Below are 20,533 nucleotides of genomic sequence, written 5' to 3'. Positions count from 1 at the left end.
CGTTATTATTTGTTCCGTTTAACTGCCAGTTCAGACCCCACAAATACAAAGACAACTGTTCACAGACCAGTGTTTCTGGGCCTACTCCAGAAAGTGTGTTCGATACACTGGAGGTTTCTGCCTGTTTTGAAGCTTGTGGCCTGAAATTACTTTTCTTCCTGGCAGTAACTCCAAGTCCAGCAGTATTTTAACATTAAAAATAACTCCCTCACTGCATTCCTTGAAGTTTCTAAAACAACTGTTCTATTTTATACTCTGATGTTAAATAATTCATTTCTTAATGAGGAACTTTCAGTTATTAAGCTTGCACCATTTGAACTTTCTGGCATAAAAACCTAGTATTAACTCTTTTGTAGAAATGTTCCTTTTGGATTGGTTGAGTTGATAAACACTAATTTCAAGACACCTCATAATTATCTTACTAAAATCTGGAGGAGAGTCATTTATAGTAAACTCAAGGGTATCTTACAATATTTGAATCACTGTAGAGTCCACAGGCATCTAATGAGAACCACAACCAAAATCACCATCAAGAGACAAGTATTTATCCTAATTATTTATCTAGATGACCTAGGTAGTATCTTAACTACTCAAATCTGCTTAGTTATGTTATCATTTAGGGTTTGTTCTGTGAATCATGGATTAAGAAAAAGTAACCAAATAAATGTTGCCATGAAAAAATGCATGTTCCCATACAGTTCACAAGCTGTTTGAACGAGTTCTTGAATATTTCAGGGTTATCTTTAAATAGCTAATATGATCACAGACATTGTTAGAAATATGCTAATGGACATATATATAAACGTTAAGCACTGCATGACTACGGTAAGCTTCCTTTGGCCTGCAGGCCACAGCACAAAGGGAGTGTTCCAAGAATAAAAAGGAGGAAATTCAGGAGGATCTAGGTCTTACATTTAGAAAGAGAAAAAGGGGAAAAACACCTCAGTTCTCCACTGTCACTGTCAGCTACACCAGTGATTCATTCCATTCTTGATAGGTTACCACTCATTTAGGGCATTTTTTAAAAATTCAGATTTTTGAGGGGCACCTGGGTGGCTCAGTCAGTTAAGCATCTGACTTTGGCTCAGGTCATGATCTCACAGTTCGTAGGTTCAAGCCCCACATCCGGCTCTGTGCTGACAGCTCAGAGCCTGGAGCCTGCTTCAGATTATGTGTCTCCCTGTCTCTCTGTCCCTCCCCTGCTTGCACTCTGTCTCTCTCAAAAATAAATAAACATTAAAAAATTTTAAAAGAAAATTCAGATTTTTGAAAATAATGGTCTGAACAAGTGTTTATCTTTAAACTTCCTCTCCAAGTCCTACTAAAATGACAATTAAGAAATTAAGAAAGTATAAACCCTTAAGGACAAAAAGAATTAAGACAGAAGACAACAGCTAATAAGAGATGCTGACAGTATTATGGAAAACAGCAGGTGAACAGGAAGTAACAAACATTTAACCTAGAGAAATGAGAAGCCTTAACGTCTGTGGGGGAAGGGGAGTTGTCCATACAATCCTACAAAAGCTAGGGAATTCGAAGTACCCCTGAAAATACTGATGGGTAATGTACAGTACTAAACATAAAAATGTTAAAGTCTGCATAAGAAACAATTAGAGCTCAAGATCCCTACCCCTACTCCACAGAACCAGGGCACTATCCTCTCTAGTTGAACAGAAATGGGAAATTTACACCCTGGAGAAAGCAAACCAGGAAGGTTCTGGCACAGTAGGAGCAGGGGTGGAAGCATCATACTAGTAACAGGATGATTATATGAAAGTCTACTCTTTTGATGATAACATGTAAAATGTACTGTGCTTAGCAACACAAGGAAAAACAGGGAAGATTTTTACATCTGTTCCACTATGTGTCTCACAAATTACAGTTCTCCAACCACATTCATCAAACTCCTTTCTAGGAAGAGCTATGGAAATGGTAGGACATCTAACAAATCTTTTTACTATAAAAGAAAATTCCAATTCCCTTCTGCTCAAGTCATGTTTTGTTAAAGCAAGTTTTGGCAAGCAGCATGGGATGATGAACTGAGACCCTGTACAGGTCTGGGGCAACAAATTAAAACTTGCAAACCGGGTACCAATGGAAATGTCCACATTTGATTTAGTAATAGAACGCTTCTTTTTTTTTCCCATCACCACCTCCACACTTATTTAAGAAAAAAATAATTTAAATTACATTTTAATTGTATACCTATCAAAGAAAATAAGACAAACAAATTATTATATATAAAGCTCTTCCAGAGTACAAAGATCTACCTGTGAGGTATTTGGACAGCTTGGATTTTTTTAAACTGCTGTAATAATTTTCTATGGTATAAATACTGAAAGACTCAACAACAGTGTGGATCAGAGGGAAAAAAGAGAACACCAGAACCCATACGTAAAGCTTACCATCATAAATCTGGAGAAATTTATGATACCCTTAAAGCATTAATACTGAGTATTATTCCAGCCTAAACTCTGTACTATTTGTAAAAGAGAATCCTCTTAATAAAATACGTCAATGTTAAGTTATTACTTATTCACTGGACGTCTTTACCGGTGGAGTATTATGTGCCACTGCTCCAAGGACTATCCAACACCACCCCTCCACATCCAACTCTTTTTTGCCATGGCCTCCTCCCACCAAGCCTGAGAGTACCAAATCAAAGTCACAGACCTTCTCCCTCAGCCACATCAGAATGGTCCAACTTGGCTTCTTTATGTTGTCCTTCTGCCACCTTCACAGCAACAGCTCGGCAAATGGCTCCAAACTTCCTATCCAGAGAGCGAACCCCTGCCTCTCTGGTATACCTGTCATCAAAGAAAAATATTTTATTTTGGCTAAGCACCACCTGTAAAAATAGAAATAATATGATTAACATTTATATGAAAGAGTGTACATTTAAAAGTTCATTACATGTTTTTAAGTCTTTTTATTTTATTTAATTAATTAATTTATTTTTAATATGAAATTTACTGTCAAGTTGGTTTCCATACAACACCCAGTGCTCATCCCAACAGGTGCCCTCCTCAATACCCATCACCCACCCTACCCTCCCTCCCATCCCCATCAACCCTCAGTTTGTTCTCAGTTTTTTTTTCTCTCATTTTTTTTTAATATATGAAATTTATTGTCAAATTGGTTTCCATACAACACCCAGTGCTCATCCCAACAGGTGCCCTCCTCAATACCCATCCTCCACCCTCCCTTCCTTCCCACCCCCATCAAACCTCAGTTTGTTCTCAGTTTTTAACAGTCTCTTAGGCTTTGGCTCTCTCCCACTCTAACCTCTTTTTTTTTTTTTTTTCCTTCCCCTCCCCCATGGGTTTCGTTAAGTTTCTCAGGATCCACATAAGAATGAAACCATATGGTATCTGTCTTTCTCTGTATGGCTTATTTCACTTAGCATCACACTCTCCAGTTCCATCCACGTTGCTACAAAAGGCTATATTTCATTTTTTCTCATTGCCACGTAGTATTCCATTGTGTATATAAGCCACAATTTCTTTATCCATTCATCAGTTGATGGACATTTAGGCTCTTTCCATCATTTGGCTATTGTTGAGAGTGCTGCTATAAACATTGGGGTACAAGTGCCCCTATGCATCAGTACTCCTGTATCCCTTGGGTAAATTCCTAGCAGTGCTATTGCTGGGTCATAGGGTAGGTCTATTTTTAATTTTCTGAGGAACCTCCACACTGCTTTCCAGAGCAGCTGCACCAATTTGCATTCCCACCAACAGTGCAAGAGGGTTCCCGTTTCTCCACCTCCTCTCCAGCATCTATAGTTTCCTGATTTGTTCATTTTGGCCACTCTGACTGGCGTGAGGTGGTATCTGAGTGTGGTTTTGATTTGTATTTCCCTGATAAGGAGCGACGTTAAACATCTTTTCATGTGCCTGTTGGCCATCCAGATGTCTTCTTTAGAGAAGTGTCTATTCATGTTTTCTGCCCATTTCTTCACTGGGTTATTTGTTTTTCGGGTGTGGAGTTTGGTGAGCTCTTTATAGATTTTGGATACTAGCCCTTTGTCCGATATGTCATTTGCAAATATCTTTTCCCATTCCGTTGGTTGCCTTTTAGTTTTGTTGGTTGTTTCCTTTGCTGTGCAGAAGCTTTTTATCTTCATAAGGTCCCAGTAATTCACTTTTGCTTTTAATTCCCTTGCCTTTGGGGATGTGTCGAGTAAGAGATTGCTACGGCTGAAGTCAGAGAGGTCTTTTCCTGCTTTCTCCTCTAAGGTTTTGATGGTTTCCTGTCTCACATTCAGGTCCTTTATCCATTTTGAGTTTATTTTTGTGAATGGTGTGAGAAAGTGGTCTAGTTTCAACCTTCTGCATGTTGCTGTCCAGTTCTCCCAGCACCATTTGTTAAGAGACTGTCTTTTTTCCATTGGATGTTCTTTCCTGCTTTGTCAAAGATGAGTTGGCCATACGTTTGTGGGTCTAGTTCTGGGGTTTCTATTCTATTCCATTGGTCTATGTGTCTGTTTTTGTGCCATGTTCTCAGTTTTTAAGAGGCTCTTATCTTATGGTTTGGCTCCCTCCCTAACTTTTTTTTTTTTCCCTTCCCTTCCCCCATGGTCTTTCGTTAAGTTTCTCAGAATCCACATAAGAGTGAAAACATAGGGTATTTGTCTTTCCCTGTATGACTTATTTCACTTAGCATAACACTCTCCAGTTCCATCCATGTTGCTACAAAAGGCCAGATTTCATTCTTTCTCAATGCCATGTAGTATTCCATTGTGTATGTAAACCACAATTTCTTTATCCATTCACCAGTTGATAGGCAATTAGGCTCTTTCCATAATTTGGTTATTGTTGAAAGTGCTGCTATAAACATTGGGGTACAAGCGCCCCTATGCATCAGCACTCCTGTATCCCTTGGGTCAATTCCTAGCAGTGCTATTGCTGGGTCATAGGGTAGATCTATTTTTAATTTTTTGAGGAAACTCTGCACTGTTTTCCAGAGCGGCTGCACCGGTTTGCATTCCCACCAACAGTGCAAGAGGGTTCCCGTTTCTCCACCTCCTCTCCAGCATCTATAGTCTCCTGATTTGTTCATTTTAGCCACTCTGACTGGCGTGAGGTGGTATCTGAGTGTGGCTTTGATTTGTATTTCCCTGATGAGGAGAGAAGTTGAGCATCTTTTCATGTGCGTGTTGGCCATCTGGATGTCTTTAGAGAAGTGTCTATTCACGTTTTCTGTGCATTTCTTCACTGGATTATTTGTTTTTCGGGTGTGGAGTTTGGTGAGTTCTTTATAGATTTTGGATACTAGCCCTTTGTCCGATATGTCATTTGCAAATATCTTTTCCCATTCCGTTGGTTGCCTTTTAGTTTTGTTGATTGTTTCCTTTGCAGTACAGAAGCTTTTTATCTTCATGAGGTCCCAATAGTTCGTTTTTGCTTTTAATTCCCTTTCCTTTGGAGATATGTCAAGTAAGAAATTGCTGTGGCTGAGGTCACAGAGGTTTTTTCCTGCTTTCTCCTCTAAGGTTTTGATGGTTTCCTGTCTCACATTCAGGTCCTTCATCCATTTTAAGTTTATTTTTGTGAATGGTATAATAAAGTGGCCCAGTTTCATTCTTCTGCATGTTGCTGTCCAGTTCTCCCAGCACCATTTGTTAAAGAGACTGTCTTTTTTCCATTGGATATTCTTTCCTGCTTTGTTAAAGATTAGTTGGCCATACTTTTGTGGGTCCAATTCTGGAGTCTCTATTCTATTCCATTGGTCTATGTGTCTGTTTTCATGCCAATACCATGCTGTCTTGATGATGACAGCTTTGTAGTAGAGGCTAAAGTCTGGGATTGTGATGCCTCCCGCTTTGGTTGTCTTCTTCAATATTACTTTGGCTATTTGGGGTCTTTTGTGGTTCCATACAAATTTTAGGATTGCTTGTTCTAGCTTCGAGAAGAATGCTGGTGCAATTTTGATTGGAATTGCATTGAATGTGTAGATAGCTTTGGGTAGTATTAACATTTTAACAATATTTATTCTTCCAATCCATGAACACGGAATGTTTTTCCATTTTTTTATATCTTCTTCAATTTCCTTCATAAGCTTTCTATAGTTCTCAGCATACAGATGTTTTACAACTTTGGTTAGCTTTATTCCTACGTATTTTATGCTTCTTGGTGCAATTGTGAGTGGGATCAGTTTACTTCTTTCTTTTGCTTCATTATTAGTGTATAAAAATGCAACTGATTTCTGTACATTGATTTTGTATCCTGTGACTTTGCTGAATTCACATATCAGTTCTAGTAGACTTTTGGTGGAGTCTATCAGATTTTCCATGTATAATATCATGTCATCTGCAAAAAGTGAAAGCTCAACTTCATCTTTGCCAATTTTGATGCCTTTGATTTCCTTTTGTTGTCTGATTGCTGATGCTAGCACTTCCAACACTATGTTAAACAACAGCGGTAAGAGTGGACATCCCTGTTGTGTTCCTGATCTTGGGGAAAGCTCTCAGTTTTTCCCCACTGAGGATGATATTAGCTGTAGGCTTTTCATAAATGGCTTTTATGATGTTTAAGTATGTTCCTTCTATCCCAACTTTCTCGAGGGTTTTTATTAAGAAACGATGCTGAATTTTGTCAAATGCTTTTTCTGCATCGATTGATATGATCATATGGTTCTTATCTTTTCTTTTATTAATGTGATGTATCACATTGATTGATTTGCGAATGTTGAACCAGCTCTGCAGCCCAGGAATGAATCCCCCTTGATCATGGCGAATAATTCTTTTTATATGCTGTTGAATTCGATTTGCTAATATCTTATTGAGAATTTTTGCATCTATAACTTGGCAGGCCAGAAAGGAATGGCAGGAAATATTCAATGCAATGAACAGAAAAAATATGCACCTGAGAATCCTTTATCCAGCAAGTCTGTCATTCAGAATAGAAGGAGAGATATAGGTCTTCCCAAACAAACATAAATTGAAGGAATTCATCACCACTAAACCAGCCCTACAAGAGATCCTAAGGGGGATTCTGCGAGTGAAATGTTGCAAGGACCACAAAGGACCAGAGATATCACTACAGGCATAAAACCTAAAGACACCACAATGACTCTAAACCCGTATCTTTCAATAATAACACTGAATATAAATGGACTAATTGCTCCAACCAAAAGACATAGGGTATCAGAATGGATAAAAAAAAACAAAAACAAAACAAGACCCATCTATTTGCTGTTGACAAGAGACTCATTTTAGACCTGAGGACACCTTCAGATTGAAAGTGAGGGGATGGAGGACTATTTATCATGCTAATGGAAGTCAAAAGAAAGCCATACTTATATCAGACAAATCAGACTTTAAATTAAAGGCTGTAACAAGAGATGAAGAAGGGCATTATATAATAATTACAGGGTCTATCCATCAGGAAGAGCTAACAATTATAAATGTCTATGTGCCAAATACGGGAGCCCCCAAATATATAAAACAATCACAAACATAAGCAACCTTATTGATAAGAATGTGGTAACTGCAGGGGACTTTAATACTCTACTTACAGCAATGGATAGATCATCTAGACACAGGATCAATAAAGAAACAAGGGCCCTGAATGATACATTGGATTAGATGGACTTGACAAATATATTTACAACTCTGCATCCCACAGCAACAGAATATACTTTCTTCTCGAGTGCACATGGAACATTCTCCAAAATAGATCACATACTGGGTCACAAAACAGCCCTTCATAAGTATACAAGAATTGAGATCATACCATGCACACTTTCAGACTACAATGCTATGAAACTTGAAATCAACCACAGGAAAAAGTCTGGAAAACCTTCAAAAGCATGGAGGTTAAAGAACACCTACTAAAGAATGAATGGGTCAACCAGGCAATTAGAGAAGAAATTAAGAAATATATGGAAACAAATGAAAATGAAAATACAGCAATCCAAACGCTTTGGGATGCAGCAAAGGCAGTCCTGAGAGGAAAATACATTGCAATCCAGGCCTATCTCAAGAAACAAGAAAAATCCCAAATACAAAATCTAACAGCAAAACAGCAAAGACACCCCACACCCAGCAGCAGAAGAGAAATAATAAAGATTAGAGCAGAAATAAACAATATAGAATCTAAAAAAACTGTAGAGCAGATCAATAAACCCAAGAGTTGGTTTTTTGAAAAAATAAACAAAATTGATAAACCTCTAGCCAGGCTTCTCAAAAAGAAGAGGGGAACACCCAAATAGATAAAATCATGAATGAAAATGGAATTATTACAACCAATCCCTCAGAGATACAAGCAATTATCAGGGAATACTATGAAAAATTATATGCCAACAAATTGGACAACCTGGAAGAAATGGACAAATTCCTAAGCACCCACACATTTCCAAAACTCAAACAGGAAAAAATAGAAAACTTGAACAGACCCATAACCAGTGAAGAAATTGAATCAGTTACCAAAAATCTCCCAACAGAGAAGAGTCCAGGACCAGATGGCTTCCCTGGGGAACTCTACCAGACATTTAAAGCAGAGATAATACCTATCCTTCTCAAGCTTTTCCGAAAAATAGAAAGGGAAGGAAAATTTCCAGACTCATTCTATGAAGCCAGCATTCCTTTGATTCCCAAACCAGACAGAGACTCAGCAAAAAAAAAAAAAAAAAGAGAGAGAGAACTACTTATTTTATTTTAGAGAGAGAGTGTGTAGGTGAGCAGGGGAGGGGGGTGTGAGGGAATAGACAGAGGGAGGGAGGGAATGAGGGAGGAAGAGAGAGAATCCCCAGCAAGCTCCACACTCAGCATGGAGTCCAACAAAGGACTCAATCCCACAACTCTGGGATCATAACCTGAGCTGAATTCAAGAGTTGGAGATGTTTAACTGAGCCACTCAGGTGCCCCAAATGTTCATCACATTTTCTTAAGTACTAAACTTCCTCACATTTAAAAATTCCTCATTATTGTTATTTCTTAAATATTCAGATGTATTTTCAGCTATAACTTTCCCCTTTATATGGATTTTATCTTGAATAATTATCCTATACTTAAAAATGAATCCTTGGTTCTTCAATTTACATTGCCAAAGTAAATCTGGCAGCAGATAAGACATCATTTACTCCTTGATGATATGTTAAGAGCTTTCTAAACCAAAATTTGTCAATTTAAGAAAATTTAAGATGAATTTATCATACTTGAAAAATTGCTGGAAGAATCAGAAAAATAAAACTTTTTTCCAACTAAAGCAAAAAATAATCATAAATAAAAATCTGGTTTTTTTAATGTTGATTTATTTATTTTTAGAGAGGGAGAGACAGAGACAGAGAGAGACAGAGAGAGAGAGAGAGACAGAACACGCATGTAGTGGAAGGGCAGAGAGAAAAGGAGAGAGAATCCTAAGCAGGCTCTGCCCCGTCAGTGCAGAGCCCTACTGGGGGGCTCGATCTCATGAACTGGGAGATCATGACCTGAGCCGAAATCAAGAGTCAGACGCTTAACCGACTGAGTCATCCAGGTGCCCCAACAGAAATCTAGGGTTTACTAGGAACTGAACTAGTCACCTCTATTCAGTGTATTTTCAGAGACTTCTAAAGAAAGAAAGTATGCTGATACAAGCACCGTGAATTTGCGAAGAAGATTCTAAATGTGGTTAAGCAGAGCCGTCTTAAAAAACTTATGTTAGATTTAAATTCTATAAGCTACTGCATAAAACATTATTTGGCACAACCATTTTTGGCCTCCCAACTCTGGATGGATTTGAATAGTATCAGGTAGAGAATATAGATTTATCTGAAAAACTGGATTTGATTAGGCAGTCACACATATATTCTAAACTTTAGGGAAGCAAATTTCAAAAGTTTAGGGGCACCTGGGTGGCTTAGCTGGTTGAGCATCCGACTTTGGCTCAGGTCATGATCTCACGGTTCATGTTTGAGCTCAGTGTTGGGCTCTGCGCTGACAGCTCAGCGCCTGGAGCCTGCTTCAGATTCTGTGTCTCCTCCCTCTCTCTCTGCCCTTCCACTGCTCACGCGCTTGCTCTCTCTCTCTCTCCCTCTCTCAAAAATAAATAAACATTGGGGTGCCTGGGTGGCTCAGTCGTTGAGTGTCTGACTTCAGGTCAGGATCTCATGGTTTGTGGGTTTGAGCCCTGTGTTGAGCTCTGTGCTGACAGCTTGCTCAGAGCCTGGAGCTTACTTTGAATTCTGTGTCTCCTTCTCTCTCTGTCCCTCCTCTACTTGCACTCTGATTCTATCTGTCTCTGAAAAATAAATAAATATTAAAAAAAAAAATTAAAGATAAAAAACAACAGGGGCACCTGGATGGCTCAGTCGGTTAAGTGTCTGACTTTGGCTCAGGTCATGATCTCACGGTTTCGTGCGTTCAAGCCCTGCGTCTGGCTCTGTGCTGACAGCACAGAGCCTGGAGCCTGCTTCAGATTTTGTGTCTCCGTCTCTCTCTCTGCCCTTCCCCCGCTTGCACTTGGTCTCTTTCTCTCAAAAATAAACATAAAAATTTTTTTTTAAAAATTAAAAAAAAAAAAATAAACACTAAAAATTTTTTTAAATTCAAAAGTTCTGAGAAAAGACAAAAACTCTTGGCCAAACACTCTAAAATAAAACTCATTTGAATCAAAGGGATAGGAAGAGGTAAGCATAAAGTCCATTATTATACAACTGCATATAATTTCAGTAAGGAAGAAAAAAGAGAGGCATGTTAAAACTAAACAAACCAACATGTAAAAACAAAAACAAAAACAAAAACAAAAACAAAAACAAAAACCCAATGTAGCTTCCTAGACAACCAGCTGATGAGCTCAGATTAAAGGGTCTGGACAAAAGATGAAAGAACAGGGATTGCGGAAGCTTACCGGGGAATGGCACGAACACGTAGAATTGGTACCAGGAAGTTCAGAATAAACTGCCAGAAATAATGACAACCATAGCAATACAAATGAAATACTGCCTTTTTTTTTTTTTTTTTTTTTTTAAGGTGGTCAGAACAATAACGGGCTAGGAGCTAATGGAGACAATATAACATTAACAACTGATTGAAAGAAACTAGACACACTATCCCTATTTAGTATTTTTAAACCAAAAAGGGAAGAATGACCATTATCAAATGAGAAGTGGCTGATGTTTCTTATCTATGATATGAGTATGAAGATGCTACCTATGCCAATTTCCAGAAGACATAAAACTAAAGATAATCAAGATAAAAAAAAATCAATTTGCTGCAATGGTAGCTGAGACCGACAACAAAATATACATAACTACAAACTCCTCTCTCTTTGGGCTTTATAAAATTCAACCCTATGAATACAGAATGAGACAGACTGAACTCAGAAATTCGTATGAAAAACAAGTGAAGATGTTTGGTAAGTGTAAGTGCAATATGCAAGAGAATAACCTAAGAAAGCTGTATCTTCAGATACAGTCATTAAATAATATAATCAAAATAAGAAAACCAGTAGTCTTATACCACAAATTGTTTGGGCTACATCTGAAATACTGAGTTCCACTCTGGGTGTTTAATTTTAAAAGGGACATTGATTTCACAGACATCATCCAGAAGATGACTAATCAGAAAGGTGAAAAGTCTTGAAAGTGGGTCAAGAGGAAGCGTAAAGAGAATAGGAATGTTGAACTTGAAAAAGAGAACATTTATGGGAAGTGGATCTGACTTTTTTTTTTTTTTTTTTTTTAATGCCAGAGGGGCTGTACAAGGGAGGAATTTATCCTTAGATTCCAGGTGCTTAAGGCAGAACTAGAAAAATATAGGGAGGAGAACATAAAGATTATTTTATAACCATTTATTTACTTACCAAAGAGTAGACAGCAGTGAGCCCTCTAGCACTGGAGGAGCTCAAGTAGGCTAGTTATACCATGAGGGAGGTAGGACTAGATGAGATCTGAGATCCCCTCCCCTCCTTCTGAACATTATGGGTCTCAGACTAGGATACACACAAAGATGAAAAATACATCAAAAGATGAAAAACTATATCCTAAGCTTGGTAGCTTACTAAAAAATAGCCAAAACTTGCTTGGAGTAGCAAATACCTACGCTGTTTTTAAATATATTAAAACCGCTCAGAGACATTTCCTAATGTCCATAGCTTTTAATATTTGATGTTTTGGGCAAACAAGTTTATAAAAACGAAATAGTTCTCGAAGCAACAATTGGGAAATACAAATAACGATTACTCTTCAAAGTCATTATTATTTTGATCCAGATATTTTTTTTTCTTTCACTCATATTTTACAGATGGGGAAGCTAGGAAAAAGGTTAAGTGACTTGTTGAAAGTTACGCAAAGGCATCAGGGGTGTTATCTGGAATAATATTGTTGGAAGACTTCGGCATATAAATCACCTATTTTATTTCCCCTGGCATTATCCACACCATGAATCACAAGTTATGAAAAGGAACTCCCAGGTCAGATCTAGTCTTACTGTTTTGTGTATAAATTTAAACAGACTTCCAAATAGACTTCCATAAGAAGGCTGGCTTAGATCAAAAAAAACAGTCTGACTGGCCAAACTCTAAGTCAAAGTTTAAAATGGAGAGATACTTTGCTTCTGCTAAAAAAAAGCAGTTACTGTGAGAGGGCCGCGTGAGGAGTGTTTGGCAGCTCAACACAATTTGCCCGATGATGCAATGGATCTGTAACACTGAGCCAGGAAAACTGTAAGAGGCTGTTGCAGATATAAATTCTCAACAGGGTATATTTTCCATTCAAACATGCAATCTATAAATCAGATGAAGCAATACTCTATTCAGATAATTTACGTACTGCTGGCTACAGGCTTAAGCACTTGGTAGCTAACTTGGGGAAGCACCCTCTCTATTGTTCTGGTGTTAATTCCCAAGATGAAAATTCTAAGGATGTTTAAAATCTCTCAAAGAGAAGAAAAGAAAATCTGAATAACTTAAAATAGGTATCTGAAAGTAGCATCCCACCTCTTAAGAGAATTTAACTTTTAAGGTCCTGGGGCATATAAGATGTCTCAATATTTTCCTTGTTTTTGGTTCTTAATTTATCAAATTAATCCCTTACACTGCTATTGTGAAAAAGTTGAAATTCTGGCTCAACTAAAGTCCTCAGCTATGAAGATACTCTAAATGCTTTCCCTATGAATTTCTGCCCAATACAGGGCTCTATGTAAATCAAGTTGTGGTAATGCTTGCTGGGAATCTGATGGGGAGAGAGAAATGGATGCTATGAGTTGCCAGTAAAATAATCTCCTTTTGAGACTCAAACATTACAGAGGCCTCAGGATGGCTGACTAACCTGGTGATGATGTCAAGAGTAGTAACCTGTGGGATCTGAATCTGCTGAGGAGTCAGCCCATGCTGTTCCAGCTGCTTTGGGATCAAGTGCCTGTGGGCAATCTCGATCTTCTCTTCTTGTGTATACCCTGGGAAAAAAGTGACCTTTGATTACAAAATGTAATCATTCACACAGCTTCCACGGTGCCACATTTTTTTTTAATGAATCAAATGCAGACTCAATGGATCTTCGATTCAGACTGAATTTAAGTGTTATTTCAACTAAAATTATAATCAGAATAAGGAAATTTAATCTCCAGCTAATAACCATTAATATTTCCAACTCTGTCCACAAACAAATAAAAAAAAAACATTTACTGAGCATGGTTTGAAAGTCTCTTGATTAATAATACCTCTCTGTGGGAATGCAAACTGGTGTGGCCACTCTGGAAAACTGTATGGAGGTTCCTCAAAAAACTAAAAATAGAACTACCCTATGATTCAGCAATTGCACTACTAGGCATTTATCCACAGGATACAGGTGTGCTGTTTCGAAGGGACACATGCAACCCCCATGTTTATAGCAGCACTATCAACAATAGCCAAAGTATGGAAAGTGCCCAAATGTCCATCAATGGATGAATGGATAAAGAAGATGTGGTATACATATACAATGGAGTATTACTTGGCAATCAAAAGGAATGAAATCTTGCCATTTGCAACTACGTGGATGGAACTAGAGGGTATTATGCTAAGCAGAATTAGTCAGAGAAAGACAAATATCATATGACTTCACTCATATGAGGACTTTAAGAGACAAAACAGATGAACATAAGGAAAGGGAAACAAAAATAATATAAAAACAGGGAGGGGCACAAAACAGAAGAGACTCATAAATACGGAGAACAAACTGAGGGTTATGGGAGGGGTTATGGGAGGTGGGATGGGATAAATGGGTAAGGGGCACTAAAGAATCTACTCCTGAAATCATTGTTTCACTATATCCTAACTAATTTGGATGTAAGTTTTAAAAAATAAAAAATAAAATTAAAAAAAAATAATACATCTCTCAAAGAAGAGGAAAAATCTCAGTCAAATCTTATGAGGTAATTATCTCCTTAACTCAAATGCAAATTTTTATTATTTAAAAGGCAAATAATACATCTCTTTTCTTTAGCATAATTTGATACGTAACTGGAAAAATTTACCACAGCAACAACAACAAAGACTTCAATTAAGTAAGTGATAGGTTCCAAGGGAAGAGATGCAAAGGAGCTATTTTCAGAACCCTGGCTATAAATATTAACAACAAAACAAAAAATAAGACATTTCCCTAAAATGTTTTTCTCTGTACATTTGGAATTATACATATAATTGATATAGTTAAAAGACTTTATGTTCTTATTTATTTAAAGGCCTTATGAGCATAGACTTTGCCTTTAAATCCTGTAAGACAAAATTCTCCCTGAACTAATTGCCCCCTTTCCATTTAATAAGCAAAATAAAAAAGAACTGATAAGACAGCTTTTGAGTAGAAAAAGGTAGTAAAAAATGCCAAAAAAGTAAGAGATAGGATAACTGAACCTACAGGAAAAGAATGGCATCGTATGAGTCTACCTGTGCAGCAGCTGTCCTGATGATTTCACTTCAGATCATGTATCTTATGGATTCTCTGCCTTAATTGGGAGTTTCCAGGCAATTGGATCTCATTACTTATTTATTTTAGTCTTATAAATATGCACACAATTTTTTACTCCACCATATTTTGAAACTAAATATTAGAACTTGTAGCACTTACAGATAACTAAGAAATCCAATTATCATTCACTTGATAATAAAAATTTGTTTCAGATTATTATGAAATACATATTTAGATTCTATTTAGGATCAAAATATATTTAGATTCTTCTCTATTTTCATTTTAACAAATACCCACTTGTATTTCAATCACTTCTAGAAAAAAAATACTTCTAAGCAATTAAAAGAAGGTGAAAACACTGGGGTTTATTTAGTGTTAATAACTGAAGGACTTTATTTTGCACACTCCAGTGAAGAAGACATGGTAAAAAAAAAAAAAAAAAAAAAGGTAACTACTTGACAGATCCAAAAAGAAGAATTTAAAAGAACCTGTGCTTTTATGTAAAAGTGAGGCCAAATTCTATAAAGAGAAGTTCAGCTACACTTTAGGACCTAACTCTTAACGAAAATAAATGATTACACTTTCTTCAACAATAAAAACTTCAAAACCTGATGGACAGGAAGCTAAATTGATCATGGAAAGATCTATTTTTGGGTTTTAGATACTCATTTTGAAAAAATAAATTATTGGGGTGCCTGGGTGGCTCAGTCAGTTAAAGTGTCTGACTTCAGCTCAGGTCATGATCTCATGGTTCATGAGTTCAAGCCCCACATTGGGCTCTGTGCTGATGGCTCGGAGCCTGGACCTGCTTCGGATTCTGTGTCTCCCTCTCTCTCTGCCTTTCCCCTGCTTGCTCTCTCTCTCTCTCAAATATAAGTAAACATTAAAAAAAAAAAAAAAAAGAAGAGTACACTTAGAAAAAGTAAATTATTTAAAATTATTTTTATGTATGAGTTTAGAAACAGTTTTAAAGAAGAATGTCTTGTTTTCCAAGACACTGGAAAACATTCTTTAATGCTAAGTCTAAAACGGTTACACAAAATTTATTCTTGACATCTTACAGAACATACACGTAATCTTATGTCATGGTTAAAACAAACAAAGTTTTGCTGTTCTAGACTTTGAATCTACATAAAAGCTGGTTTAATTTTTATTTTTTCATTTTCTTTTTTTTTTTCAACGTTTATTTATTTTTGGGACAGAGAGAGACAGAGCATGAACGGGGGAGGGGCAGAGAGAGGGAGACACAGAATCGGAAACAGGCTCCAGGCTCCGAGCCATCAGCCCAGAGCCTGACGCGGGGCTCGAACTCACGGACCGCGAGATCGTGACCTGGCTGAAGTCGGACGCTTAATCGACTGCGCCACCCAGGCGCCCCATCATTTTCTTATTTTTAACTAGGCTCCACGCCCAATGTGGGGCTTGAACTCACGACCCTGAGATTATGTGTCACGTGCTCTACAAGCTGAGCCAGCCAGGAGCCTCTGTATAAAAGCTGGTTTATATCAGACTTACAACTCTGAAGATCATCCACTGGCAAATCAACTTTTTGTTCAAAACTCCACAGCACAACTTCAAGGGTGATGTTCAGAAAGGCAAAAAATATCAAATAATGATTTTATTTATGAATCAAGTACCTGGGACCTGAATGATCTCCATTCTGTCCAGCAAGGCAGGTGGAATAGTAGCAGTTGTGTTGGCAGTAGCTATAAAAAGAACTTGGGAAAGGTCAAAGGCCACATTTAGATAATGATCTGTGAAGTTATGGTTTTGTTCAGGATCCAACACCTGTGAGAGAACAACAAACATTTAAATACAAAGTTCCAACAGAAAGCTGTATAAATTAAAACACATATGATGTATTAGCAAGTTCAATATTTCTGCTCAATATAGTTAGTTTGAAAAACATGGGTATAGCACTAAAACCTGAGCACCATTCTTACATTCCCCACATTCTAAATAGTTTAAAAAAAAAAAGAAAGAAAAAAGAAATGTGTTCAATGTCAAAATTTTTGAATATATATAAATGTACAAGGAAGCAAAAATTACCCTTTCAAGCTCTGTTCTTAAATCTATTTATTAATGAGTGACTCTGTGGCCATAAATAAGTTACCAATCCTACAGAACCAGTTTCATTTGGTAACACATCCCCTCTTAACTGCTTTGGGCATATGAAGAAAATGTGTAGAGTATTTTGAAATTCTCAGGAATAGGTAAAATAATTAGTATACTTCTCAAACATTATCAGAAAATCTGGTTATAAAGTCTCTAACTGAAAGGAGAATTCTAAAGAAGAGAAAACTAGTAAAAATTACCATGCTACTATATTCTGATACAGCACAAGGAAAAATTCACTTTTTAAAAATGCCTTAAAGCAAAACTTGTTTTAAATGAGCAAAATATCAGTATCTCTTAGAATATTTTAATTGGAAAATTATGTAATTTATCAATTAGATTCTTAAAACATTGAACAACTGGGTATGAGAGAACATCTTCTTTAGGTTACTGTTCAAATGCTCCCAGTCACAGGCACTCACTGTGGAGAGGTCTACATAGGACTTTGTGCCTTCTACCTGTTGTAAACCTTTAGTATGTTATTAGTTTCGTCTACACTAGACTAGTATAAATATAAACAGGGTTGACATACAACATGTTCAAAAAGGAAGTAAATGGACTAAAATGTTTACCAATCACAATTTTACCACAGAAGCTGCTTTTTCTTGGTTCTGATTCCCTTTGTAGGCTTTACTTATTTTTAAACATATCTATAAGTTAGTCTTAATTCAAAGCCCTTTACAGAGAACCGTGAATTTGGTAAACACTCATTATTGGAAACTCACTGTTTATCTAGAATACAATTTTCAGAAAGTTCTACTCTTCATGTTTTCACAAGATTTAATAATGTTTAACATTATTTAAAAAAGGTCTTTTTTGGGGCGCCTGGGTGGCGCAGTCGGTTAAGCGTCCGACTTCAGCCAGGTCACGATCTCGCGGTCCGTGAGTTCGAGCCCCGCGTCGGGCTCTGGGCTGATGGCTCAGAGCCTGGAGCCTGTTTCCGATTCTGTGTCTCCCTCTCTCTCTGCCCCTCCCCCGTTCATGCTCTCTCTCACTCTGTCCCAAAAATAAAAAAATAAAAAAAAAACGTTGAAAAAAAAAAAAAAAAAAAGGTCTTTTTTCACAGATACCATATGGTTTCACTCTTATGTGGACCCTGAGAAACGTAACAGGAACCCGTGGGGGAGGGGGAGGAAAAAAGGAAAAAAAAAAAAAAAAAAAAAAAGAGGTTAGAGTGGGAGAGAGCCAAAGCATAAGAGACTGTTAAAAACTGAGAACAAACTGAGGGTTGATGGGGGGTGGGAGGGAGGAGAGGGTGGGTGATGGGTATTGAGGAGGGCACCTTTTGGGATGAGCACTGGGTGTTTTATGGAAACCAATTTGGACAATAAATTTCATATATTATAAAAAAAAAAAATAAAATAAAAATAAAAAATAAAAAAAAATCAAAAAAAAAAAAATAAAAAAGGTCTTTTTTCAAAGATCATACTAATTGTGATCAGTATAAAATTGATTCAGAGTAATCTTACTATCAATTATCTGAAAACTGTTAATCAAGGTATGGAAAATAAGGTAGTCTTAGTTAAATCCATTATATCTAGAAAAATAAAACCTCTTCTTTAATGCCTCTAATTAAATCTAATACATACATGCTGGATACATTTTAGAAATGGCTGTGGGACCTGACCAAGTGATTTTTTTCACTTAAAATTTAAAGACAATGGGGTTTAAAGAAAGTAGGAAAATTAGTAAAGCAATAGTTATGAGAAGAGAAAACCAATAATGCCCAATTTGCTTGCCTCCATCTTTTATTTAGGAAAACACAAAAGAATGTCGAGTTTAAATAGTGTCAGAAATACTGATGAACAGCCAGCTAAAAAGAATTTCTAGTAATCACTATTTAGATGAAATCTTCAGGTAAATTGGTGAGTCCATGGAGAGATAAAAATCACAGTTAGAACTTTTTAGCCATTAGGGGCACCCAGGTGGCTCAGTCAGTTCAGAGTCTGACTCTTGGTTTTGGCTCAGGTCATGATCTCACAGTTTCATGAGTTCAGGCCCTGCAAAGAGCTCTGTGAAGACAGTGTGGAGCCTGCTTGGGATTCTCTCTCACCCTCTCTCTGCCCCTCCCCCCCCCCAATGCTGTCTCTCTCTAACATAAATAAATAAACTTTAAAAAAAACAAAACAAAAGAACTTTTTAGCATCAAATCTCTTGCTTTTTTCCTCAACTTTAGAGCCAGGGCTTCCATGGACCAACTCATCCACATACAGGAGCTGTTTTCAAGAACAGCTAGAGCTGTTTTTTCTCTCTTTAAAAGGTTCTTCAATTCCTACCTACACAGTATGACTGGTAATGGAAATAGCCATGATATGACACCTTATTCTTAGGATCATGAAATCAGAGGTGGAATAAACTATGGGGAGGGGTGTATGCTAAGAATTGTTCTTCAGCCATAATTTCTGGCAAGAGAAGAACTACAGATGTTTGCAGGCAATCCAGGAATACACTCCACTCATTAGAGATGACAAGGTAACTGTCACCTTCAGTATAATTTTATTTTTAAAAAATCTGTATGTTTTAGAGATAAAGACTAAATACTTATGAAAAGACATGACGTCTGAAATTTGATTTAAAACAAATAGAAACAGTGGAGGAGAATGGGTAGGAATAGATAAAACAAGATTGGCCATGAGATAATTGTTAAAGATGAATGATGAGTTTACATAATTCATTATACTACTTTAATTTTCTTATGGTTGAAATTTTCCACAACAAAAAGTAAAAATAAATAAAGTAAAATAAAATAGCTAAAATCAACCCTGGAAGCTATACGTAATTAATACTATAGAAATTAAGTGGTAAGAACAAACTTGAAAAAAATGTCCAGAATATTGGAGAAAAAGGCACTAAAACTATACAGGGGATAGGTATGTAAAAAATAAAGACATCTAATTCATAGCTAATTGGCATAGCTAAAGAAAAGGTCTCAACAAATGTAAAATACAGAATAATTAAAGAAATAATCATGAAAATATTCTGGAAGACTCAACACTACACATCAAAAAGCCATAGACTCCTCTTGTACAATAATAAATGACAGGCTATTATTACTGAAATACCACCTACAGAATTTTCAAGCAAAATTATGACTAGCTTAAAATCTTTTTAAAATCTTTAAAATACAGAATATATGTAACACATATAAGATACGAAGCATACCAAATGAACACCCATGAATGAACTCACTACCCAACTATTGATGACATTTTGTTTAGACTAATGTCCACAAAAGTGGATGGTTTATAATGACCTACTAAAGTTCAAGTAGAAAATATTAGCCTATATAATCTTTATACACTATACATCTTTATCCATAAACACCAGAAAGAAATTATTTTTTTAATGTTTATTTCTGAGAGAGAGAGAGAGAGAAAGGGAGCGCACAAGCAGAGTAGGGGCTGAGAGAGAGACACACAGAACTCGAAGCAGGCTCCAGGCTCTGAGCTGTCAGCACAGAGCCTGATGCAGGGCTCGAACTCACGGACCCAAACTCACGGACCATAAAATAATGATATGGGCCAAAGATAATGGTATGCTTAACTGACTG

General features: G+C 36.9%; 1 protein-coding gene across 2 annotated transcripts in view; it reads right to left on the bottom strand.

Annotated features, from left to right (window-relative positions):
* The window catches only part of LONP2 (lon peptidase 2, peroxisomal), a 105,714-nt gene that overhangs the window by 32,267 nt on the left and 52,914 nt on the right, over nt 1–20,533 (bottom strand). For both annotated transcript variants that reach the window (XM_045442662.1, XM_045442660.1), the window contains 3 exons: nt 16,506–16,656; nt 13,252–13,378; nt 2,674–2,807 (listed from right to left, as the gene is read on the bottom strand). In XM_045442662.1, coding sequence (XP_045298618.1) covers nt 2,674–2,807; nt 13,252–13,378; nt 16,506–16,656 — 412 coding nt within the window. The remainder of the gene's footprint in view (nt 1–2,673; nt 2,808–13,251; nt 13,379–16,505; nt 16,657–20,533) is intronic.

This window comes from Leopardus geoffroyi, chromosome E2 (assembly GCF_018350155.1).
Source record: "Leopardus geoffroyi isolate Oge1 chromosome E2, O.geoffroyi_Oge1_pat1.0, whole genome shotgun sequence".
NCBI classification, from domain to species: Eukaryota; Metazoa; Chordata; class Mammalia; order Carnivora; family Felidae; genus Leopardus; species Leopardus geoffroyi.
The sequence above is the reverse complement of the archived record's forward strand: the minus strand, read 5'-3'. Positions and strand labels throughout refer to the sequence as shown.